Here is a 24,764-nt window from a genome sequence, read left to right on the forward strand (position 1 = left end):
AAGCTATACGGGAGTCTGATTCTTCTTGCAAATACTCGCTATCCACCAAACAGTTTCTATGATCATCCAGGTAGATTTCTTCCTTTTCCTGTTCAATAAGCATCCTCCATGTGCTTCTTTCTTACTATGTATACTTAAGTACTATAACTGTTAGACTGCATTTTCCCCCAATAGACTGTAAGCTTATTCAGGGTGGAGGCCACTCCCAATGCCATCTGTGTATTCTAGGCAAATTATTCAATACAGAGCCTTTTAAAATAAATTTTTTAGTTAAGACATGATTCACATACCATAAAATATGCCCTTTAAAGATGCACAATTTAGTGATTCTTAGTATATTCAAAGAACTGTGCAGCAAATTCCAGAATACTTTAATAACATTTCCAAAAGAAATCCTTTATCCTTAGTAGCCACTCTCTATCGTCCCCTCCTCCTGGCCATTGGCAACCACTAATCTTTCTGGGCCTGTGGATTTGCCCATTCATATAAATGGAATCATAAACTGTGGTCACTTGTATCTGACTTCTTTTGTATAGCATAATGTTTCCCAGGTTCGTCCACATCATAGCACGTTTCAGAGCTTTGTTCCTTTTTATATCTGAGTTAATACTCAATTGTATGGATACACAACATTTGTTTATCCATTCACCAACTGATAGATAGCTAGGTTGTTCCCACTTTTAGGCTGTTATGAATAATGTTGCCATGAACATCTCTATACAGGTCTTTGTGTGGTCATATGTTTTAATTCCCTTGGATACATAAATAGGAATATACTTACTTGGTCATGTGGTAACTATGGCCAATCTTGAAGAATTGACAGATTGCTTCCAAAAGGGTTAGGTCATTTTACAATCCATCAGCAATGTATGACGTTTCCAATTTCTCTATCACATTGCCAACACATGTTGTCTTTTTTTTATTATAGCCACCTTAGTGAGTGTGAAGTGGTATCTCATTGTGGTTTTGATTTCCTTGATCACTAAATATGTCCAGCACCTTTTCCTAGGCATATTATCCACTTGTATATCCTTGGGGAAATGTCTATTCAGATCTCTTGTTTCTTACTTAATTGGGTTGTCTTTTTCTTAATGAGTTGTAAGAATCTTAATATATTCCAGATATAAGCCCTTTAGCTGATAAATGATTTGCAAATTCCATGGATTGTTTGTTCACTTTCTTGATGGTGTCAGCTGAAACACAAAAGTGGTTAATTCTGATGAAGTCCAACCCATCTATTTTTTTCTTTAGTTGTTTGTGCTTTGGTGTCATGTTTAAGAAACCACTGACTAATTCAATTTCATGAACCTCACTTCTATATTTTCTTCTACAAGTTGCATAGTTTTATCCTTTACATTTGTGTCTTATGATATGAGGTAGGGAGTCCAGTTTTACTGTTTGTAGATACCTGGTTGTTCCAGCATTGTTTGTTGAGGAAACTACTTTTCCCCTGTTTAAATGTCTCAACACCCTGTTGATAATCAATTTTCCATAAACATAATGGTTTATTTCTGGACTCTCAGTTCTACTCCATTGATCTTTATGTATACCTCAGGCCAATATCACACTGCTTCATTTCTGTCATTTGAAAGAAAGTTTTGAAATTGGGAAGTGTGTGTCAGAAAGTTCCTCATCTTTTTCAAGATTATTTTGGCAATTCTGGGTCTCTTGAACATCCATGAATTTAAGCATGTTTGTCAATTCTTACAAAGAAGCCAGCTTAGATTCTGATAGGGATTGTTTTACATCTATCGATCAAATTGAGTAGTATCCCACTTAACAATATTACATCTTGCAAATAATCAACAGAATATGTCTTTCCAAGGATTTAGGTCTTCTTTAATATCTTTGAACAAATCGACAGAGACTTTGTATTCAATTAGCAATCAGTGAATAAAGGAATAAATGAGTGAATAAGCAAAAAAATAAATAAAAGGGAGTATTCAGACGGCTCTTGGAAATACATACACAATGGCCACCGTCTTGAATCCCATCTCACTTCTCAAAAAGCCACTCTTAATTAGTCCAGTTTTCAAAATACATTTCAGCCCCTTTTTACATAACTTTGGTCATAAAATCTATTGCTTACTTTTCTTCTGCCCACGTGATACGATCAATAGTGCTAGAAAGGCAATGGCCCTGAAAGATACATCTCTATCCACTCTTCCTTCAGAAGGCACTCAAGGAAACCTGTGCTAGCAGAGCTGCAAACAGGCCACCTGGATTTTCCTCTCTTTCCTTCCTTCCTGGTTGGGAGATCTCATTCACAAGTGACTGTGGATCAACAAAGTTAAACATCATAATTTTAGCTATGCTAGACTAGATGATGGGAGAAAAAGCTCTAAAATTAGTAACACATCGAATATTAAGTCATCCAGGATGCTGTTTATAAAAATTGTTTCCTGACTTTGACTGCCTTGGTAAGCATCAAGTTAACAAAGTTGGCCATTTGGGAAATAAAACATAACTCTGTGTTGGCTGGGTGATGGAGGGAGCCAAGAAGATTCCTGAATGGTAAGAAGCTTAGCACCTCTAGCAGTATCTAAGAAGTAACATTTTCCAGCATTTTCAGACAAGCAGTACAACATCAAGATGGAATTAGAAAGAGTTCAAGACACTTCACAAATGATTTACTTTATGGGTTCATACATCTGACAACACATGCCTCAAGCTTCGTTGTTTCTTCAACTTATTTCTTAAAAGGAACAAGTAAATATTATATCTTTTAAACCCACTTTAAATCTTATATTTCATTTACACCAGCAGAATATGCTACTTTAATGGACCCCTTATTTACCATCAATATAAGCAAAGAATCCATTTAAAATTCAATACTGTCTTTTTAAAATTGTCTGAAGTTTAGATACATTTTTAAGATGTCTATAGGCAAATATATATGTATGGACACAAAGTTTATTTCTATTTGAAAAGCATGACTTAGATTTAGACAATTAATTAGTTTTGAAATGCTTTATAATTGGCATATATTTATCACACTTCAAATACTCGGTCAAGACTTATAAAGGAAGGAGGAGGTGAATCTTAGAGGCTTCCTTTAATGAAGCAGAGCTTCCTGGCAGTAAACACAAAAAATTCATGTAATATGACCAGGTGCAGTGGCTCACGCCTGTAATCCCAGCACTTTGGGAGGCCGAGGCGGGCGGATTACTTGAGGTCGGGAGTTCGAGGCCACCCTGACCAACATGGAGAAAACCCGTCTCTACTAAAAACACAAAAATTAGCCAAGCATGGTGGCATGTGCCTGTAATCCCAGCTACTTGGGAGGCTGAGGCGGGAGAATTGCTTGAACCCAGGAGGCGGAGATTGTGGTGAGCTGAGATCACACCATTGCACTCCAGCGTGGGCAACAAGAGCAAAACTCCATATAAAAGAGAAGAGAAGAGAAGAGAAGAGAAGAGAAGAGAAAGAAACAATCATGTAATAATTATACAGGTGTTTTTGTTGACGTTTTCTGGAAAAAAAAAAAAAGCATATATCAGTACATTAGCTAAGTAACTTCTTTCCTGTCACTGAATAAAAGGAATTTATCATATTGGTCTTTATTTAGGAAACGGTAATATAATGGTCCTCTGTTTTCTTCAGTTCTGTGGAGAATATAGAAAAAGACTTGATATTTCTTTCTTATGTTATCTCAACAGTAACAGAATGGATATAATATTGAATTATACCCTATGATAACATCATCTTCTCAACAAAGTACATTGGCATCAAGTGATATAAGGCAATATAAGAGTAAAGCGGAAAATTTTAGATGAATCATTGGTTACAGTTAGGTTGTTCTTATAAAAAAAAATCACTTCAGCTGTACTTATTTTTCTTAATGCAAATACATGTTCTTTATTTAAAAAAATCAGAAAGCAGCTATAACTTCGTCATGTACTCGCGAACTCTATGTCTATTACAGATTCGCTTTTCTAGCATATTTCTAGAATGGAAATATAAAGATTTCAAGACAATACTTATTTATTCAGCAAAAATAAATTTGTATGCCTCTCATGTGCCAGAAAACAAATGATAACCTTGCCTCAGGGACTTCACAGTCTGGTACTCATCACAACGATTTCTTTGTTATTCAAACTGAAGTCATTTTACACTTTTCTACTGTTCCTATAACGTAGCCTCTGTTACGTAAAACTTCCAAAATTTTTACTTTATGTTGAAATATTTGTGACTCAATACAATGAAACATAATTTGATCCCCTTCTGTAGTCTGGAACCTCAACATGACCCCATAACTTAGGTTCATATTTGGGTCTCAGCGTAGGATCCAAAGCAGAAAGACAAAAATGCACAAATGGTTCTGTCTGCATTTGCAAATGAAAACTGTAACTGCTGGCTCAAAAGCAATATGTGCTCACTTTGTGTATTTCATTTCAATAGTTCCAGCTTACAGATGTATAAGGAAATATGTATGCTCAAATTATGCAACATGAACTAAAGTTTTGTCTTTATTGTTAATATATCCACTGAAAGGCAGTGTTTAACTTCACTGGTGATTTTTCCACAGTGTGAAAAGAACCTTAGCAGTTACATTCCAATGTGATATTTTGCGTGGAGGGCAAACCAGTTACTGAACACGAAAAATTGTGATATGTAGGATGGGTTATTAACTACCTCCAACCTTCTGTCTAGAGATCATCCTTATTATCACTATACTCTAGTTTGGCTATAAAGTATGTGAACAAATAGATGTCAAAATGGACAAAACAATGACTACAGATTATCTGAGATACGGCTTTTTCTCTTAAAACACAACAATCCTACATATTTGCCATGGTTATATCCAGTCATCTTGAGTTAAAAAAAAAAAATAGCTAGACTTGTGTTTTCTTGTTTATTTGCTTTTTAAATCAAAAAAGAAAAGAACTAAGGGGTTTCATACTAACACTACGACCAAAATAGATATTTAAACAGTGGGAGAGGAAGAAAGAAATAGAGAAACCAGTCCTAACAAGAACACTCTTTAATTTTGCAAATGTGATGTGTGCTTCTGCATAGACATAGAGCTAATTTTTTCCACTAAGTTACTGTTGTAAAATAGAGAAACTCAACAGGCAGCTTTGTTCGTTTCTTTTTAAACCAATGCTGGATTGAGTGATTCAGTGTAATGTAACATAATCATCTCAGAGCCAAGGACTCCTCAAGGTCAAACAAACAAATCACAGTTAAAGGCTACCACAAGGACCACGGCTAGAGAACTACCGAAGACAGCCCTCTCCCAAGCTTTAGCTGAATGAACACCCCATGGCACTCAGGGGCAATCTGCTCAGCTGTCCTCCGCTATCCCCGCTAGGAGCTAAGATACATTCAGAGCCAGTTCTTACACTGGGACAAGTGAAACGAATATTTTTGTGCAAAAGCTTTGTAGAGGTGCAATGCAAGGTAGATTTTTAGGCTAAATTTCCACTCTGGAAATGTTACATTTTCAGGGCACTCAAAACAAAATTTATTTAAAGCTAACGTTGATTATGCTCATTACAGATGACACAAACACATCATCTTCTAAAAAAAATGATGGGGTATAAATGTTATTGAAATGCAATTATATACCATCTAAAAATTAATTGCCTGTCATAGAAGTCATGGCATGCAACTCTGAGTCAGCTAACCACTCCTCCACCCCCAAATCATTGTTATTTAACTGTTGAAGTTTTCTGGCGGGTACAGGTAAATCCAAAACAACCCCGATCCTCTAAATAAAACATGGGCACTGTGAAGAATAAGATCCCTTTCTCTTTAAAAATGGTGTTTTGCACATTTTATGTTACCGTATTCCACTTAATATCATATAACAGAGGTTTCTATAACGTTTCAACTTTTACCCTAGCTCTTAAAGAAAGCTATTATTAAGCAGACAATGCCCATACATAGACAAATCCATTTCTCAGCAAATCATGAAAAGCTCCTAAATGTCTCCCAAGAGAATATAGGAGGAGGAAGATGCCACTATCCACACTCATTTTCTTTTCCAAAAGAGTATTACCCATTTCCTGTCTCAAGTCCCAAGCAGCCTTGCCAGAAACAGCAAAGTCTCTAGTCTGCAGGGACAGTCTATGTCTCATCGCACAGTATCAGCATGTTGTAGCTTTCATCTCCCAGTAGCCTACATGTTTGGCTTGCATTGAATAATATGAAATATTAAACATTTTAATTACTAATTAATCACCCCTGCAGCTCCTCATGGCGTTTGCAAGCTAGAACACAGAACACATGAGAAGGGAAGATCCAGGGCACCACAAGACTCCACACTGATTACACTGCACCCGAGCCCTCAGACCACACGAATTCTTATAAAAAGCTCTAAATACAACACACACATACCTGAAATAATTTCTCAGGTTGCCTCATACATTATTGCTCTATGAAAGGAACCCAGTGTGGGAGTGCTGAGATTGCAGTTAACAATGTGTCCGTATGACCACACAGCATTTCAGTACTCAGTTTCCAAACAGACTAAGAAGTTAGAATAGTTTTTAAAGTGAGGAATTAAATATATTGTTTATAGGACGAACAGCATTCAGAAAGGATCAGCCCCCAACCTTCAAAGTCCTGAAGCTTTAAGACAAACTCCAGACACAAGCTAACAATCCCAAAATGAAATGGGAATGACCGTGCGAGCTGTTGCTTTGAGCCAACATCTTATTTCTTGTAGCTTTAGAATAACATTCTATTTCCCGAAAAGGGGGAATGGAGTGTAGTCACCCTGCCCAGTTTTGAAATAACAAAAAGGAACCACAAACTGGTAATGTGGACAGGTTCACACAAATGGAGCTCCTTTCAGAGAGGGGACCTCAGGGAATCAAGAAGCCAATGCTTTTCCCGTTGGCAAACTTGGAGACGAGGCTATCAGACTATGCCCCACCCTATTCTTATTTTCAAAATATCTCCAAATTTTTTTATATTAGTTGAAGAAGAGAAACTCACTTCTCTATGCTACTCACAGAACACTTCGCTTCTATTTATTTATTTATTTACTTACTTATTTATTTATTGAGACAGAGTTTTGCTCTGTTGCCCAGGCTGGAGTGCAGTGGCGCCATCTCGGCTCACTGCAACCTCCGTCTCCTGGGTTCAAGCAATTTTCCTGCCTCAGCCTCTGGAGTTGCTGGGATTACAGGAGCGTGCCACCACACCCAGCTAAGTTTTGTTTGTTTGTTTTTAGTAGAGCTGGTGTTTCGCCATGTTTACCAGGCTGGTCTCGAACTCCTGACCTCAAGCAATCCACCTGCCTCAGCCTCCCAAAGTGCTGGGATTCCAGGTGTGAGCTACCACGCCTGGCCAGAACACTTCACTTCTGGCACCAAATGTGTGGGTTTATTTTTTCATACATCAAGCAATTCTCTGATATCAGATGGGTGGCTTATGACTCAATTCAGTTCTAACACAATCTACCTGGAGTTACTGCAGGTCCCACAGGTTAAGGGTTCAAGTCCCACAAGACTGTTTCTACTTCATATGTCAATCACAAGCTGCAGTGGTGGGCAGAGTAGGGGTGGTCACCGGTTACCCAGACTTCTGTCTGATTTGACTACAAATTGGGGTTGCCATTATCCTCTTCCCACGTTTGATAATACACTAAAATTGCTCATGAAACTCAGGGAAATGCTTACTTACAATTATGAGTTTATTATAGAGGATATGATAAAGGATACAGATGGCTAGGCAGATGAAGTACACAGGGCTAGAACCAAAAGGGTCCTGGGTACAGAAGCTCTGTTACCATAGAGTTGGGGTATGCCACCTTCCTGGACTAAAGCTGTGCTCACCAACCTGGCACCTCTCTGTACTTTAGGGATTTTTATAGAGACTTGAAAACACAGGTGTGATCTGCTATTCATTCAGTCTCTAGACCCTTTCTCATCTCCAGAGGATGGGAGGTGGAGATTAAAGTTCCAAGCTTCGAATCACTGCTTGGTCATTCTGGTAACCAGCCGAAGTCCAGGAGCCCACCAAGAGTTGCCTCATCAAAACAATAGATATTTCCATCGCTCAGGAAATTCCATGGAATTCAGTAGCTCTAGGTTGGGAACCAAGGTCAATAACAAAATAACATTAGAACAAAAGATGCCACCAGCACCCCTATCACCTAGGAAATTATAAGGATTTATAAACACTGATTCAGAAACTGGAGTAGAAAAATATGTTTATATATCATTTCTTATTATTTCACAGTATCACACTAGTCTAACTGAGGATAGTGAAAGCCCATTTAATCAATTCAAAAGCAACTTGATTCAAAAATTACTAAATCTCCAGCCACCATGAAATATTAATGTAAGATAATTTTTTTGAAAAGTGTTCCAAGTCACTTAGTCATCAGCTCCAATCCTACCAAACTTACTTGGGGGAAAAAAGACAGCCTTGTACTAGAAACTAGAAGATGAGTACTATACTCTAACTCTGATCAAAGAAGGAAAACAAAAATCATAAGTTCATAATTGATCCCTTGTCTTCTAAGAAATAGACAGAATTTCGTTCCAACCCCTGCATAGCTTCTAGAGTCTAAGCTGTACTTATACTAACAAACCACGCCTATCTAATGGGTTGGGTGTAGATATATACTAGCTCAAAGATGTTACAACGTCATAAGTTTTCTGTTTACCTTTGAGGTACATATTTGATATGCCTAATTCTTTATTATCTGTTTGAGGCATATTTTAAAGAAGTTGCCATAAAAGAAAGACTTTTTGGAATAAACCAATTGTGATACCAAAGGAAGCCAAACTCTCCCCTGGTGGTTTTATCATCAAGCTGGGCCTTTATGTCATGGTTCAGGGAAAATAAAAAGAATCACTAAACTGTCTCTAAATGAGCCTCCTTGAGCAATGTTCTTTCCCTCTCTGGGCAAAAGCTTTCCATCTGCAAAGTAAGAGTTTGGCTACATGACCTGGAAGGCCCACTAAAGCTCTGATATTCTATGATCACATTTTGTCTTCAATTCACTCCAGGATCACCTCTGAACTTTTCACATCTGTTCTTCTAAAACTATTCCCTGACGAACAAATTTTAAATGTTTAGAAATTTTAGTTTCAAACACTAATGTAGTTTAATTGCATAGACCCATGTAGTGTCATGGATGATTTTTTTAATAAAGTAGACGTAAGCTAAAGTAATTACCCCAAAATCACTGCAGCCAGTAACACTGTTGCTATCCCCCCATAAATTTCTCTTTCTAACTACGAGAGCCCTTGGGCATCAAAAGGCCTACTTAGGTACTACTAAGTAAGTCTGAGTTTTTCAGCGGTAATCTCATTTACACTTTACATACCCTATTAGATAAACTTATGCTTCAAATAATATTCACTTCCCATGTTCCTTAACTATCTCACTCTTGTTATTCTGGCACCTTGAATCCCATGCCCTTCCCATAACACTTTAAGCCAAGTGAGCTCAAATACGGCCTGCTGTATGCAGTCCTCCCTGACACTGAAAGGTATAAGGTACAATGTTGGTATTCCTGTATTTTATCTCCCAATAATTTTGACACATGGTGATTTACTTGACAATTTAACTAGCACATTGAAGCCCTTCTTTTGAGTCCCTTTTACTTATGGGATTATGGGCTTATCTCTTCTGTAAGATTAAAAATCACTCTAAAGGAAAGACCTGTTGATACTAACCTTTAAATCTCCAATGACTGATCCAGAGGATGATCTCATCAAATGTTAGGTGAATGAATCAATTAATCAATGAATATGTGGAATTAAGCCAAATTTCCAAAATCAATATACGGATTAGTAAGTGAACAGAACTAAAGTCAGAAAATCTAGGAGTAGAAAATACTCCCTAGAATGAAAGGAAGAAAATGCTCTAGTAAAACCTATTTTCAAGAGCTCAGACATTTTTCAGACTTGTTATGAGAATGGAGCTCCTTGGAACCTCTTACTATATAAACATTCCACATATATATCATTTTCCCTAGACCATGAGTCAAAGCAGCCTTCCAAAGATGATAGAGACATGAATTCAAAAAAGCTTACAACACATGTTTGACTAATGAGAAATCACAGACCTACTAGCCTATTTTAAGTAGTCCGGTGATTCTATAGGTTTCGAAATTTGCTTTGAACAAAAATAGAAACATCAATGTTGGGCATTAACAGTCTACATTTCTAGGACTTTTCAAGTACCTTTTAATTATAACACAACACAGTCTACTACAGACATCATCTTCTCTTGGCACATACTTTTAATATTTTAAGTGTGTGATTATTGTTCTCACAGCCTATAATTATGTTAACCAATAAATATTAACACATCTAATTCAGTTCCACCAGAGGGAAGATAATTCAAAAGGATGAGATGTATCTCCCAATTAACTCTTGCTTTGTGAAATTATAGTAAAAGAAAAAAAATTAGAATGGATCATCCTTTAATTTCTGAATGGAACAGACATATTGAAAGTGTATTTTACCATAATTATGAACTTATTCTACTTAATGGCCATTACAATTAAATTTTTTTAACCTTCTGAATGTTTTCTTTTTATGGGAAAGCCACATTCAAGGGACAGTGTCACTCAGATGACTGATGCCAGCTTTCATCGATGGTAAAAACATTACAAAAATGAAAACAAAACCTGACACCCTTAATCTGGTGTTTAGAACTTAAAATCAAGCACATGTCAAAATTCAAAGTCCAGTTGTGCTCACACAGTGCTCAAGCATATGGCCAAGGAGAAATCATTAATCTTGGTGAGTCTTAGTTTCGTCATGCCCGAAAGAAGCACATCACGCACATCTCAGAATTGAGATATCTATATCTCCCTCAAGTGAGAATATATGTGAAAGTGCTTCACAATCAGTACTGTCCAAATACCAGTGATGATGAATTTGTGTGCTCAGAAAGATTCCTCAAACAAAACGTAGCTGCAGAACAAACCTATTAAAATGCAACGGTTTATGAGAGGCATGTATAGACACAGCCTTAAAGAATGAAGGTTGTATTAAACAATAAACCTCAAAGCACGATCTCCTCAGTGTCTATTAGGTTGTAAGGATTTAGGGGAGGAAAAAAAGATTTGAATGAAAACTCTGTTTAAAAAAAAGCAGGGGCAGCGTGACATGGTGGTTCATGCCTGTAATCCCAGCACTTTGGGAGGCCGAGTTGGGTCGGTCATGAGATCAGGAGATCGAGACCATCCTTGCCAACAAAGTGAAACCCCGTCTCTACTAAAAATACAAAAAATTAGCTGGGCATGGCGGCACACACCTGTAAGTTTGGCTAAATGACCTGGAAGGCCCACTAAAGCTCTGATACTCTACGCTCACATCTTATCTGCAATTCACTACAGGAATATGTCTGAACTTTTCACATCTATTCTTCTAAAACTACTCCCTGACAAACACATTTAAAATGTTAAAAATTTTAATTTTAAATATTAAGGTAGTTGCATAAATCCATGCAGTGTCACGTATGATTTTTTATAAAGTAGATGTAAGCCAAAGTCATTACACCAAATTCACTGCAGCCAGAAACACTGCCGTTATCCTCCATAAATTCAGGAGGCTGAGGCAGGAGAATGGCTTGAACCTGGGAGGCGGAGGTTGCAGTGAGCCGAGATCACGCCACTGCACTCCAGCCTGGGCGACAGAGCGAGAACCCATCTCAAACAAACAAACAAAAAAAAAAAGAAAAGAAAAGGAAAGGGAGCACAAAAAAGCATTTGGGCGTGATACCACTGTGTCCAGTGGCAGTATCAGTGGCCCTCCTGTCTTCAGATATGAGATTTGGGGCATTTGCTTAGGTGGAATCAAAAACATTGCTGAACATCAAACAATGGTCTGAAAGTATGGGGCCTGCTGTGGGGTGGGGAAGGGGGGAGGGGGGAGGGATAGCATTAGGAGATACCTAATGTAAATGATGAGTTAATGGGTGCAGCACACCAACATGGCACATGTATACACATGGAAGAAACCCACAGGTTGTGCACATGTACCATAGAACTTAAAGTATAATAATAAAAAAACAAAAACAAAAGAAAGAAAGTATGAAGTGTGGCTTGCTGGAGAACATTTTTCTGACCTGGGCTCATTCTCCTGCATCTTTCTAGAGTTGGTCTTATTTCCTATGTTCCTTTTTAGGAATGAATTTTAGATTTCCCCAATTGAGAACCTTCAAATAATCCCATTATCTACAAAAGACAGATTGAAATCATAATCTAGCATTTAAACGTGTCTACATGCTGTCTGTAGGAAACTCCCAGACCTATATTCTCTCTTTTTTTTTTTTTTAGACAGAGTCTCCCTCTGTCCCCCGGTTGGAGTGCAGTGGCACGATCTTGGCTCACTGCAACCTCTGCCTCCCAGGTTCAAACAATTCTTCTGCGTCAGCCTCCCGAATATCTGGGACTACAGACAGGCGCCACCACGCCCAGCTAATTTTTGTATTTTTAGTAGAGATGGGGTTTCACCATGTTGGCCAGGCTGGTCCCAGACCTATATTCTACTACACGCCTTTGAAGGCTTCATCTGCAGCCATCTGGTTGCTTACAGATCTCTAAATGCGGCCTTGGCGCTTGCAGCCCTGTGGCTCAGGCTATACTGTGCTGCTGTCTCGAACAATACAATTCCACTCACCCCTTCAGATGAAAATCCAAGTCTTTTAATAAGAATTATCTGACTGTGTCACCTTCAAAAGAATATATCACTATCTTCTTTGCATTCCTGCAGTATAGGCCGTAGCCTCACACATAACATTACAGGCTATTAGAAGATGAGAACGGAGTCCTATTTCTCTTCCTCTCAACTATCCACTTTTCTGCCTCATCAGTTCCCCCAAAAGACCACAGGGCCTGCTACAGATGAGGAGCTGAGTACACATTTACAGGGACAAAGTACAATTTTACCGCTCACAGGATGGACAGAGCCAAGAGCAGGGACAGCGAGGAAGAGCTAAGCGGTAGTATATGTTGCCATGAATCCCCACATTGCTGACAATTCCATTATATGTTTAGAAAAGGTAAAGGGAATGTATCTAAAGAAGACAGCAGCCAGGCACAGTGGCTCACGCCTATAATCCCAGTACTTTGGGAGGCCAAGGCGGGCAGATCGCTTAAGGTCAGGAGCCAGACAAGCCTGGCCAACATGGCAAAACCCCGTCTCTACTAAAATACAAAAATTAGCTGGGCGTGGTGGCAGGCGCCTGGAATCCCAGCTACTCAGGAGGCTGAGGCAGGAGAATTGCTTGAACTCGGGAGGTGGAGGTTTTAGTGAGCTGAGATTGCGCCACTGCACCCCAGCCTCAGCAGCAACAGAGAGAGGCTCCGTCTCATAAAAGAAAAAAGAAGAAAGTGCTGCCACCTTACAAGCAGTTAAGTATTGAAATGAATGACAGCAGAGAAACAAGACTGGTTTTTAATTCAAGAAAGGAACCACTGTAAATACAGAAGCTGCCATTCAAGAATTGGAGTGAGGTTCAGAGGCCGTACGCATTCTCACTTAGTCAAACAAATGTCACGCAAGAGTCCAACAGCACGGTGACAATACTGCTTGTCCAATGTTTGCAGCTCCAGTTCTGATGGCTGTCTTCTGAGGACTTGGAAGCCCTGAAACAGATTTGCTACAACTCTTTCAAGACTTTAGAGAGGCAGGGAATGATCACTTGCAGTTGGAAGATCAGCTTCTGGAATGCAGATATTAAGTGAAGATGCAGAAAAATAGCCAAGCTCCAAAGTAGGCAAAAATAAAAATGTAAACAATAAAAGAACAAAGAAAAGCTAACAAGGCACCATTTGCACTTAAAAAACAGATTAATTGCAGCCATCAAATTCTAGTGAATTTGAGGAGAAACGGATATATTCAAACTAATTGGTGGTACCAGTATAAACTATTCACAACCTTTGGAAAGAAAAGTAAATAAAGTGGTCACACTCATCAATGTAGCAACCCCACTCCTAGAAATCTGAGGCCAGGAAATAACTCAAATATACACAATATGTCCCTTGTAGCATTATTTATAACAATGACAAAAATAATGAAAACCACCTTAATATCCAACAAAAGTAATTTCTTTGCAAAAGACACAGCTCTTCACCTCAACCTTGCATAGCCAAGCTAAATCATATTTGTGAAAACTATAACAACATGTAACAAAATAACCATATAGACAAAGCTGCAAAAAGAGCAAGGCAATGGAATAAGAGATTTACTTGTTTATATAATATTTTTGTATAATGTTGTGTTATTTTTAAAGAAAGTACTCAAAGAGTCAATTTAAGAAATTTCTGCCAGTTGACTAACACACATTGATATTAAATAAAAAGACAACTTACATCATTGACTCTAAGAAGATCAAGAAAGAATAAAAGGACCGGGCATGGTAGCTCAGGCCTGTAATCCCAGTACTTTGGGAGGCTTAGGCAGGCGGATCACGAGATCAGGAGTTCAAGACCAACCTGATCAACGTGGTGAAACCCCGTCTCTACTAAAAATACAAAAATTAGCCAGGTGTGGTGGCGCGTGCCTGTAATCCCAGCTACTCAGGAGGCTGAGGCAGGAGAACTGCTTGAACCCGGGAGGTGGAGGTTGCAGTAAGCCAAGACTGTGGCATTGCACTCCAGCCTGGGTGACACAGTGAGACTCCATCAAAAGAAAAGAAAAAAAAAGAAAAGAAAAGAAAAGAAAAGGAAAGAAAAGAAAAGAAAAGGAGAAGAGAAGAGAAGAGGGAAGGAAGGATAAAAGAAAGAAAAAAGAAATAAAGAAAGAAAGAGAAAGAAATAAAGAAAAGAATAAAAGAGCTCTCAGATGCAGCACGTTCTTTCCTATAAGAGTAGCATATCTGGGAATGGCTGTGTGGAGACAATTGTGGGCGGCACTAACCTGCGGAGGCCGAGGCTTGTAGGGGGAGCTGCACTCAAGGTCAGCCAAGATGCTGGTCAAGGAGTCAATCTCAGCGTCCAGGCTGGAGCGCCTCTCCTCAAGTGTCTTGCCTCCGGGATTTCCTTGCTGGAAGCAACGCAGACATGTTGTTAATAAAGGAAATTTCCATTGATATCATTATAAGTTCAAATTTCTCAAGTTATAATGTGGCTTTGTCCAAGTTTTTCTGCACCTCTTTTTTTTTTTTTTTTTTTAATTAAGCTTTCATAAAATCTTAGTGAGGTAGGCTGAGATAGAATTATCACTTTGTGACAGATATGAAAACTGAAAAATAAAAGATTTGTCCCGGGTCACACACTTATTTAGAAGTTTTTTTGTTTTGTTTTTTTGTTTTTTTTTTTAAATAAGTATACAAGTAAAGGAAAATAAATGTCTCCATTCCTGCACTTAAAGAGCAGAACCAGCTGAAGAGAGCTCACAAGCTCTTGGTGTTTTGAAACCACTGCCTAGAATAATATTTATCAGAGTAGCAAGGAGCAGGGAAGGGACACTGACATTCCAGAAAGAGGAATCAGCACTTGAAGACATTGGAGCGTGAAAGTGCTTGGAAGTCTGAGGTTCGGGGGTGTCAGGTATGCGTGTGTGCTAGAGATGGCGAGACCCAAGGGATGCCCCTAGAACATGAACTGGAAAGAGACCTTTTAGGGTTCTGCCAAGGGGCTGCAGAGGAAGCGTGTTGCAGTGAGCATAGACAATGAAGTCAGGATCTCCGGATTTCCTATGTCAGAGCCTCGTATCACCTGCAGTCAGAATCAACAGGAGAGCAGAGGGCAATAATATCGAGACAGGGTGTTTCCAGGAATTATGATCAAGTTTGGGAAAAAGAAGCAAAGAATCTGCCTAGAGTTAAAAGCAAGAATGCATAAGGTGAGATGACCCCAGTATTCGGAGGCAGGGTGAAATAAAAAAAAATAACCTTTTAAAGTGACAGTTTAATAATGATCATGTCTGTGTATGGAAGAAGCTCTTAAAACTTCATTAAGAGACCAAAGTGTATCTTTAGCAAGATTCAATGGCAATACAATAGTGGAAAGTTACAATAATCTAATCAATTCTATTGGACTTTCCTAAGGACGTAAAATATCAAGAGAGTATCTGGTGTCTGCAAGAGTTTAGAGAAAGCATTAACCAACCAAGAAACTAGAATATCTTCAGTAGGAACAACAAGTAGGGTGCCATGACAAGCTAGCACTAAATCTTATAACCCTTGAAGTCAATCTGTCATTTTAGTGAATACGTTGAAGCAGGTGTAAAAGGTAATGGCCTGTGAAGACCACTAGTTCCATATGCCCTAGTAGCTTACTCACCAAACCACCTTACCTGAGTCTTGCAGCTTATTTAACTTTCTGTGTAAAAGAAACATAATGGGATCTGGTGCTTTGATCATTCTTTTTTGAACTTAGTTAATCCTTAGCTTGAGTTAATCCTTCCTGGGCCTGATCTGTCTCAAGCACAGTAACATCAGCTGTCTCTAAAGTTGTGGCCCAGGTCCTTGGAGCCAAACCTACCTCAAGAGGCAGTTGGCTTCCTTGTTTGTGAGCCCTCTTTAAACATGGATTTCAGGCCAGACACGGTGGCTCATGCCTGTAATCCCAGCAGGTTGAGAGGCCAAGGCAGGTGGATTATCTGAGGCCAGGAGTTATCTGACCAGCCTGGCCAACATGGTGAAACCCGTCTCTACTAAAAATACAAAAATTAGTTGGGCGTGGTGGCAGGTCCCTGTAATCCCAGATACTTGGGAGGCTGAGGCAGGAGAATTGCTTGAACCCTAGAGGCGGAGGTTGCAGTGAGCCAAGATCGCACCACTGTACTGCAGCCTACATGACAGAGTGAGACTCTGTCTCAAACATATATATATACACACACACATACATACACACACACACATATATACACACATATATATTTTATATAGATACAGAGAGAGAGAGAGAGAGAGAGAGAGAGAGAGAGAGAGAGTTCACATTATCACATTATCTAGAACAGGCACCTTATGATTTTCTCCTTCTGGGTGTATTATTATGACCCCTCTACATCACATCATCTTATTCCCTTACCCTTTTAAATCTATTTTTTAATAATAACTACCACCATGTGTATTTTTCTGTTTATTTTCAGTCTCCCCTCTAGAACATATAAGCTTCATGAGAAGCTTTGTCTGTTTTGTTCCTGTTTCCTAGGAATCTCGTTCAAGGCCTAGCCCATATAAGTGTTTAATAAGTATTTCTGAATAAATAAACCAATGAATAATGACAGACTGTGACACAGGCAGTAACCTTTCTCATAGCACTATCTTTTGGGTAAACACAGTCAGAGGTACAACAGTAAGCAGTGGATACTCTAGAATTTGATATAAAAAGGGAACCAGAGAGGTTCAGTGTGCATCTGTGTGTGCACACACGTGTGAGTGTGTACATGCTCACACTGGTAAGCATGTGTATATCATCAAGCTGGATGGCCTAGATTTGAAGGCTAGCCTTGCAAAATTGAGCGATATTCTTCAACTCTCTTGCCATAGCCAAAAATAGAAAAAGAGTGACACGACAGGTTGGTTGAAATTCAGACTTTTCTGAGTCTGAATTTCCAGTCTGATTAAACCGTTTAAGGCCAACAGGTCTATACACTGAAAACAGATGTTTTCAAGGTGCTAATCCCTCTATCAGAGGAGATTTCATGTTTATCTCAAAGGGCAGTAACAACTATGACACATTGTGGTATTATTAAGAAAAATTCCATTTAACATTTAAAATTCATGTGAACATTCTGGGTAATGGGTCCTGGTACAAGGAAAGGCAGGACATTACTGTTATGGAAGGCAACTAAAAACTGAGTAAAGTTGATTCTCTTGTGTGCAGACATAAAATATTATAGTAGACATAAACTTGGTAAGTGTATTTCCACATACTCTTAGATAGTCCAATATATTGGCAAGGGTGGTAGAGTGGTGTCTGCTTAAATCTTTCCCTGGGCCATAGTTTTCTTATCTATAAAACGAAGAGAATATCACATGTTTCACCTAAGCCAGGGTGATGTTATAAGATTCAGATAAGAAAATGGATGGGAAAATACTCTGTAAGTTGTAAAGTGCTATAATTATGACGATTTTCCTAAATAGCATTAATTATAGCAACCAGTAACTATAAATTAATATGAATAATATAGCTATTGTTAATTATTCTTCTTCTTGAGGGAAGCATCATTCATTAAGCGTTCCCTCGGGGTATTAGTAAAGAGACAGGATTTAATCAGGTCTTCTACATCTGTACTTTACTGAAGCAGAAAGTACATCAACTGCCTATGGCTGAAGTCACTGCAATATCTAACCACTGAGACTCAACAAGTCACAGAATTACCCTGAACTATACAATAAAACAAGTAATTATGATATGCAACCAGTCTGTGCTTGTAAGACATCAATTAGTTTCCAGCGTCCTTATTCTCCCTACCCTCTAAGTTCAGACTGCTCCCTATTTTCAGTTTCTCAAATTAGGTTGATGCAATTTATTACAAGTTCCAGTCTAACGCTGTGTGATTTTGCACAAAAACTGGATAACAGGGCAGCACGGTGGGGCAGGGGGGGAAGATTGTGCAAATACTATAGTAGATTTGCTCCTATATTTCAATCCTATTATGAACTAGAATAGGCCTTTTTTTTTTTTACTCTCAAGGCTTAATTTTATATCTCAGTTCAAATAACTGTTGCCCTGCCCAGGTCCTGCCACAAATCTCTAGACACTCATTTACTTTTAGATTTAGGGGCTCTTGCTACTTTCAACCCCTTATACCAGAGACCAGGATCCAAAATCCTATAACCAAGCAACAGAATCCAATAGACTTACCAACATGTCTTCTCCCTAACTTCCTATCCTTGTAGCTCTGCTAGTTACCTGATTGATAAATGACCTTCCCAACACCAGTAACAAGGAAGGTTCTTGTGACTAGTGCTTTTTCTAGTTATCACCACAAACTTTTACAAAGTAGTTAATGTAATTATAACAATCCCCACACTCTTCGACCATCACTAGAGAGATTTCAAAGATTACATCGTCTTAGTCTGTGTTCTGCCAAGAAAAACAATGCCTGCGAGAAAAGCTTGCATGTAGGTCATTTATTTTGGGAATCAATTCCGAGAAACAGTACTGAGGGACTAGAAAGAGTTAAGCAGAGAAGGAAGGAGATATGGTTTGGCTGTGTCTCCACCCAAATTTCATCTTGAATTGCAGCTCCCACAATCCCCAAGTGTTGTGGGCAGGACCGTGGGGGAGGTAATTGAAACATGGGGTCAGTTTCCCCCGTTTCCCCCACACTGTTCTCCTGGTTGTGAATAAGTCTCACAAGTCTCAGAAGGTAAACGAATGTAGAGAAGGCCCGGCACAGAAAGTAAGTGAAAGGTGTTGCAGTTGAAGCCAAGTGCTACCAGGTCACAACTGTGCAGAGCTGATCGCTGTAGCAGCTGCTGGTACACGAAGGTGGGAGGGGAGGATGCGAGGTGGGGCACCAAAAGTGTCTAGTGACAGCATCCTTTTATCAAGGACCCATGAATAAACCATTTGAACATGTTATTTTTATATTTATTTTTATCTATCCTCTGAATACATACATGATAAAAGCTCACCAAACCACAGTTGGGACTTATTATGACTTGACAAATCATAGTAAGTGCCGCCAGCAGAACTATAGGATGATGCCTCCCCCATTGTAAGTACATAAAGACAGTCCAATAAACAAGAGCCCAGAACCAAAATTTACAGCGTGGGAATGAAATAAACTTAGGCCATTTAAAGGGGTCATAGTTTAGCACAACTATCACTAACCCACTAACTACAGGTGATAGACGAGGAGTACCAGCAATTAGTTATGAAAGAGCATTCATTTGTATTTATTTACTTGTTCATTCTTTATATCCAAAAATATTTAAATTCACAGAGAAGTCGAACAACTATTACAATAAACTCCACTCACTCATCCTTCACCCAGATTCATCAGTGGCCACCATTTCATCACACTGGCTTTCTGTCTACATATATTAGATTTGCTGTTGCAATTGAACCATCTGTAAGATGTTACAAAACCACCCCCACCTCAGTTTGCATCTCCTAAGAATTTCTAATTTTTTCAAAACCATTATCACACTGGAGAAATTTAACAGAGAAACAGTATTATCTGGTATCACCCATACTCACATTTCACTAGTGGTGCCAGTAGTGTCCTTTTATCTACTGTTAATTTCCACCCCAAATCCAAACATCACATAATAAAATGATACGTCTTTTTATTCTCTTTTAATTTAGAGCAGGGTCCTAGCTGATTTTTTATTTTTATAAAGCTAACTTTTAAAATAACTCTGGTCAGGTGTCTTATAAAAGTCCACCAATCTGATTTTTCTTGATGATTGGATCCAGATTAAGTAAATTAGGCCAGAATATCACATGCATGAGGCCACATCCTTTCTGCTGCATCCCATCAGGAAGCTCATGGTGTCAGTCTGGCCCATGTGTGGTGATGCCGAGTTTCATGACTCCATTAAGATAGTGTCTACAAGATTTCACCATTTTAACCATGACTGCAAAATTTTTAAATTAAAAATAATCTGTGAGGTGATACTTTGGGGCACTGTGAGTATGCTACTTGTCAAAAATCTTTCACCCACCCAGTGGTTTTAGCATCCATAGATGATCTTTGCCTGAACTAATTATGGCCTTAATGATTGTGAAATGGGATAAAAATAAACAGATCTTGCCTAATACATTAACGATTTATTTGTTCAGTATTCATTTCGGTTTCAAGGTAGAGGAGCAGGACTAACTGAAAAGTACCGTGCTATGAAAAGAAAAATCAGAAACTTAATCATCAAATAAAAACTGTTACATAGGAAAATCTTACCCAGGTTATTAAAGAAAACAAAAGGCCAAGGGGAATGGTCTATTTAATTAAGAACCAGTCTCCACCCTTGGATGTTTATATACTAGAATTAGATCCAATGCCCAGCATCTTACTCAAAACATACATGACCACGAACTAATCTTCAACAACCTTCAGAATCTTTGCGGTAGACAAACAACCATAGTGACACATCACAGAATGTGAATTCGGAAAGCCAGAATTTGTATGTGACTGCTCAGTGACAGGCCTGAGAAAGTAGCCACATAATCCTTAGAGAAACCTATCTTAAATATACTAAATCAATATTTTTTCAATTGTGTTTCACAGAGCTCAAGGAATGTCTTACCACTGATCCCATATGGAAAACAAAGGGGTTCCCAGACCCTACCCAAGCTTGAACTTCCTTTTGTGATTAATTAGAAAAGCTTTCCCTGATAACTTAGGAATATAAAACTATCTTAACTTAGTAAAACCTAAGAGGATGATAATACAAAACATTACATGGTGTTTACATATAACTTTTCTTTTCAATGGTGGTTTCATTTAAATTTAATAATACAACAGGAATTTCACTGCACTTTTTTTCTATTACAGTGAGTAAAGTTTATTACTCTCTTCTTTCTAATATCAGTGGGAAAAAAGATGGTGATAACTAAAGAAATTTTTAAAGTGTGTGCTTTTTAAGTAACAAAACACACTATTTTGTTAGTCTGTTTTGCATTGCTATAACGCAAAACCTGAAGCTGGGTAATGTATAAGAAAAGAGGTTGATTTGGCTCATGGCTCCACAGGCTGTACAGGAAGCATGGAGCTGGCATCTGCTTCTGGTGAGGGCCCCAGAAAGCATTTACTCATGGAGGAAGGTAATGGGATGCAGCGTGTCATAAGGTGACAGGGGATAGATGAGACAGGGACGAGGGGCACCATACTCTTTTAAGCAATCAGCTCTCCTGTGAACTAACAGAGAATTCACTCTGTATGACCAGTACCATGGGGAGGGCACTGATACAGTTTTGCTGTGTGTCCCTATCCAAATCTCATCTTAAATGTACTCCCATAATTCCCCATGTTGTAGGAGGGAACAAGTGGGAGATAATTTGAATCATGGGGGCAGTTTCCTCCATACTGTTCTCATGGTAGTGAATAAGTTTCACGAGATCTGATGGTTTTATCAGGGGTTTCTGCTTTTGCATCATCCTCATTTTCTCTTACCACCGCCATGTAAGAAGTGCCCTTCACCTCCTACCGTGATTCTGAGGCCTCCCCAGCCATGTGGAACTATAAGTCCAATTAAACCTCTTTTTCTTACCAGATCCGGGTATATCTTTATTGGTAGTGTGACAACAGACTCATACAGGCACCAAGCCATTCATGAGGGACCTAAACACCTCCCACCAGACCACATCTCAATATTGGGGATTACATTTCAACATGAGATTTGGAGGAGAGAAATATCCAAACTGTTTCTATCTAGTTTCTCTTGAAAGTGTAATTGTTTTGTTGTAAGTTAGATCAATCTTTTATCTATCATCTGTCTTTGATGAAATTGGGGACACAATCAATATTTATTTATCTATAATCATTTGTATTATTTCCTCAAAGCATCCCTAACAAAAAAGAACACTGGTGAAGGTTTTAGAATCAGGCTGTAATACCTGGATCTCCCAATTGCTGGCTTTGTGACCTTCAGCCATTCACTTGAGCCCTCTGGGTCCCACATGCAGTTGTAAAAATTAAATAGGTTCATGCACATCAAGTGATATTCACATAGTAAACATTCAATAAATGCTAGTTATGTAATTGTTACTTTGACAATAGTCTCAAAATAAACGCTCTGTTAATAGTCAGGCAATTGAGTATGTGACTTTAAAAAGTATTTTGATCAAAAGTAAAACTAAGTTACTGAGAGGCTTCAGTAGACGGGCTTCTAGGCATCTGAACATGTGTAATGGTACCAGGAATTAACTATAAAGAACACAATCCTAGATCAGTGTTTTTCAAACATTAGCCTATACGGAGCCACTGGAGGACTTATTAAACTTTAGATTACCAGGCTGCACCTGCCACAGTTTCTTATCTGTACCTCTTGGGTGAGGCCCAAGAACTTACATTTCTACTAAGTTCGTAGGTGCTAGTGATGGTGCTGATCTGAAGATGTTCTCAACATCCTCAATGATGGTGCTGGTCTGAGTCATTCTCAAAGTGAGGTGTTCTCACTTTGAAAACAACTTTTCTAAGTAGATTTCTAACACCATGAACATTTAAGTGTGTGGGGCAGGGAGAGTAAGGGTGGGTACTGAGTGAATTTATAGTTTTTTTCCCCTTAAAAACAACCTATATTATGTCATATATGTGGTTAATGATGCCATGAAAATACCAATAGACAGTCCAAATAATGGCTAAGAGGTATTTGGATAAAAACAAAAATGAAGACAGTAACATTTCTACTTGATATAATCTCTCATGCTGTATAATAATATGAGCAGCCTCAACAAACAGATCCTAGTAATGTTTAGTGGAGACAGGTAGTATTCAGTAGTGAGAATTGCACAAAATACGATCTATTTTATCTAATAGAAATGTCATTTTATGGAATGAGATACAAACTGTTGTAAGTCAGGGAAAAAATGAATTCATTCCTATTGGGATGTGTCTTTCCCACTCATTCAGTTGAAGTTGTTTACCTTTCCAAACACCCTACTTACCCATTTCCCCAAATGTACCCTCTCCAGGGGAGGAGGACTTACAAATAACCCGCTGACTTGATAACTGACTCCTCTTTGTCTAATTTTCCATGACACCAATGTGCATAGCATCACTCTCATGAAGGATTTGAGTGGATGGCTTTTCTCTCAAGCTGCTCTAGAAAATAGTTTATGCTAAGTAGTATGCAGTGTAGAAAAGCCATGATACCCAACCTTGAGGAGTTTCTATATATTCTACTGAAAAATATCACCTGCACCTTTGCCTGGAGATATCTAATTCACTATGTTCTTTGAATCTCTGTAAATCTACGTGGAAGAGACAGAAATTTAAAAACAAAAACAATCCCCTTCCCTAAAAAACTTCTTATCTAATGGCTAACAGAAATATAATTCAACTTTTCTAATGTACAAAACCAAGCCGAAACTCAAGTCGTATTACTATCTGAGAAGGACACCCTCTCCACATGTTAAGGGCAGTGGGAAAAGTTGTTTCAAACGCTGTCTTGGGAGCAAACACTAGAGCATTCATAAGAGGGAATATATTTTCATAATCTGAAGTGGAATACTGGCTTGACAACTGAGAACACAGCACTAAATAAACAAGAAATAAGGTAACAACAGAAGACAAGAGTTTTTCATGATAAAGCACAAAAACGCTACATTAGGCCATTTTTGCCTCACTATAAAATAATAGCTGAGGCTGGGTAATTTATAAAGAAAAAAGGTTTAATTGGCCCATGATTATGCAGGCTGTATAAAGAAGCACGGTGTCAATATCCAGTCGGTTTCTGATGAGAGCCTCAGGAAGCTTATAATCATGAATGAAGGCAACAGGGAGCTACCACGTCATGTGGCGAGAGGAGGAACAAGGCTTGGGGAGAGGTACCACACTCTCTAAACAACTAGATCTCACATGAACCCAGAGAAAGAACTCACTCATCACCAAGGGGATGGCACTAAGCCACCATAAGAGATCCATCTCCATGACTGAATATCTCCCATTAGGCCCCACTTCTAACACTGGAGATCACATTTTGACATGATTTGGAGGGAACAAGCATCCAAACCATATTAAACGTCAAGATAGAACATAAATGCTAGGCTTGATAAATGCTTGGATTTTTTTCCTCACAATTATATTATTTTATCCTTTTCAGCCCTAACACACACCCAGCGTCAGCAATGTTTGGCCAACCCAAATCTCCTTTCAAGGAAACGGTCCTGCCCCCATCCTTTGTTGCCAAAAGAGCCATGTTTTGAGCCATGTGACTCTATT

At 38.6% G+C, this 24,764-nt stretch overlaps 1 protein-coding gene across 26 annotated transcripts in view; it reads right to left on the reverse strand.

The window, feature by feature from the left end:
* LPP (LIM domain containing preferred translocation partner in lipoma) overlaps positions 1-24,764 on the reverse strand; it is a 724,989-nt gene that overhangs the window by 342,513 nt on the left and 357,712 nt on the right. For all 26 annotated transcript variants that reach the window (XM_074030779.1, XM_074030782.1, XM_065539344.2 and 23 more), the window contains one exon: positions 14,841-14,966. Coding sequence is in view for 21 of the 26 variants with exons in the window: in XM_074030782.1 (XP_073886883.1) it covers positions 14,841-14,966 (126 nt within the window). In the remaining 5 variants the exon portion in view is untranslated. The remainder of the gene's footprint in view (positions 1-14,840; positions 14,967-24,764) is intronic.

This window comes from Macaca fascicularis, chromosome 2 (genome assembly GCF_037993035.2).
Source record: "Macaca fascicularis isolate 582-1 chromosome 2, T2T-MFA8v1.1".
NCBI classification, from domain to species: domain Eukaryota; kingdom Metazoa; phylum Chordata; class Mammalia; order Primates; family Cercopithecidae; genus Macaca; species Macaca fascicularis.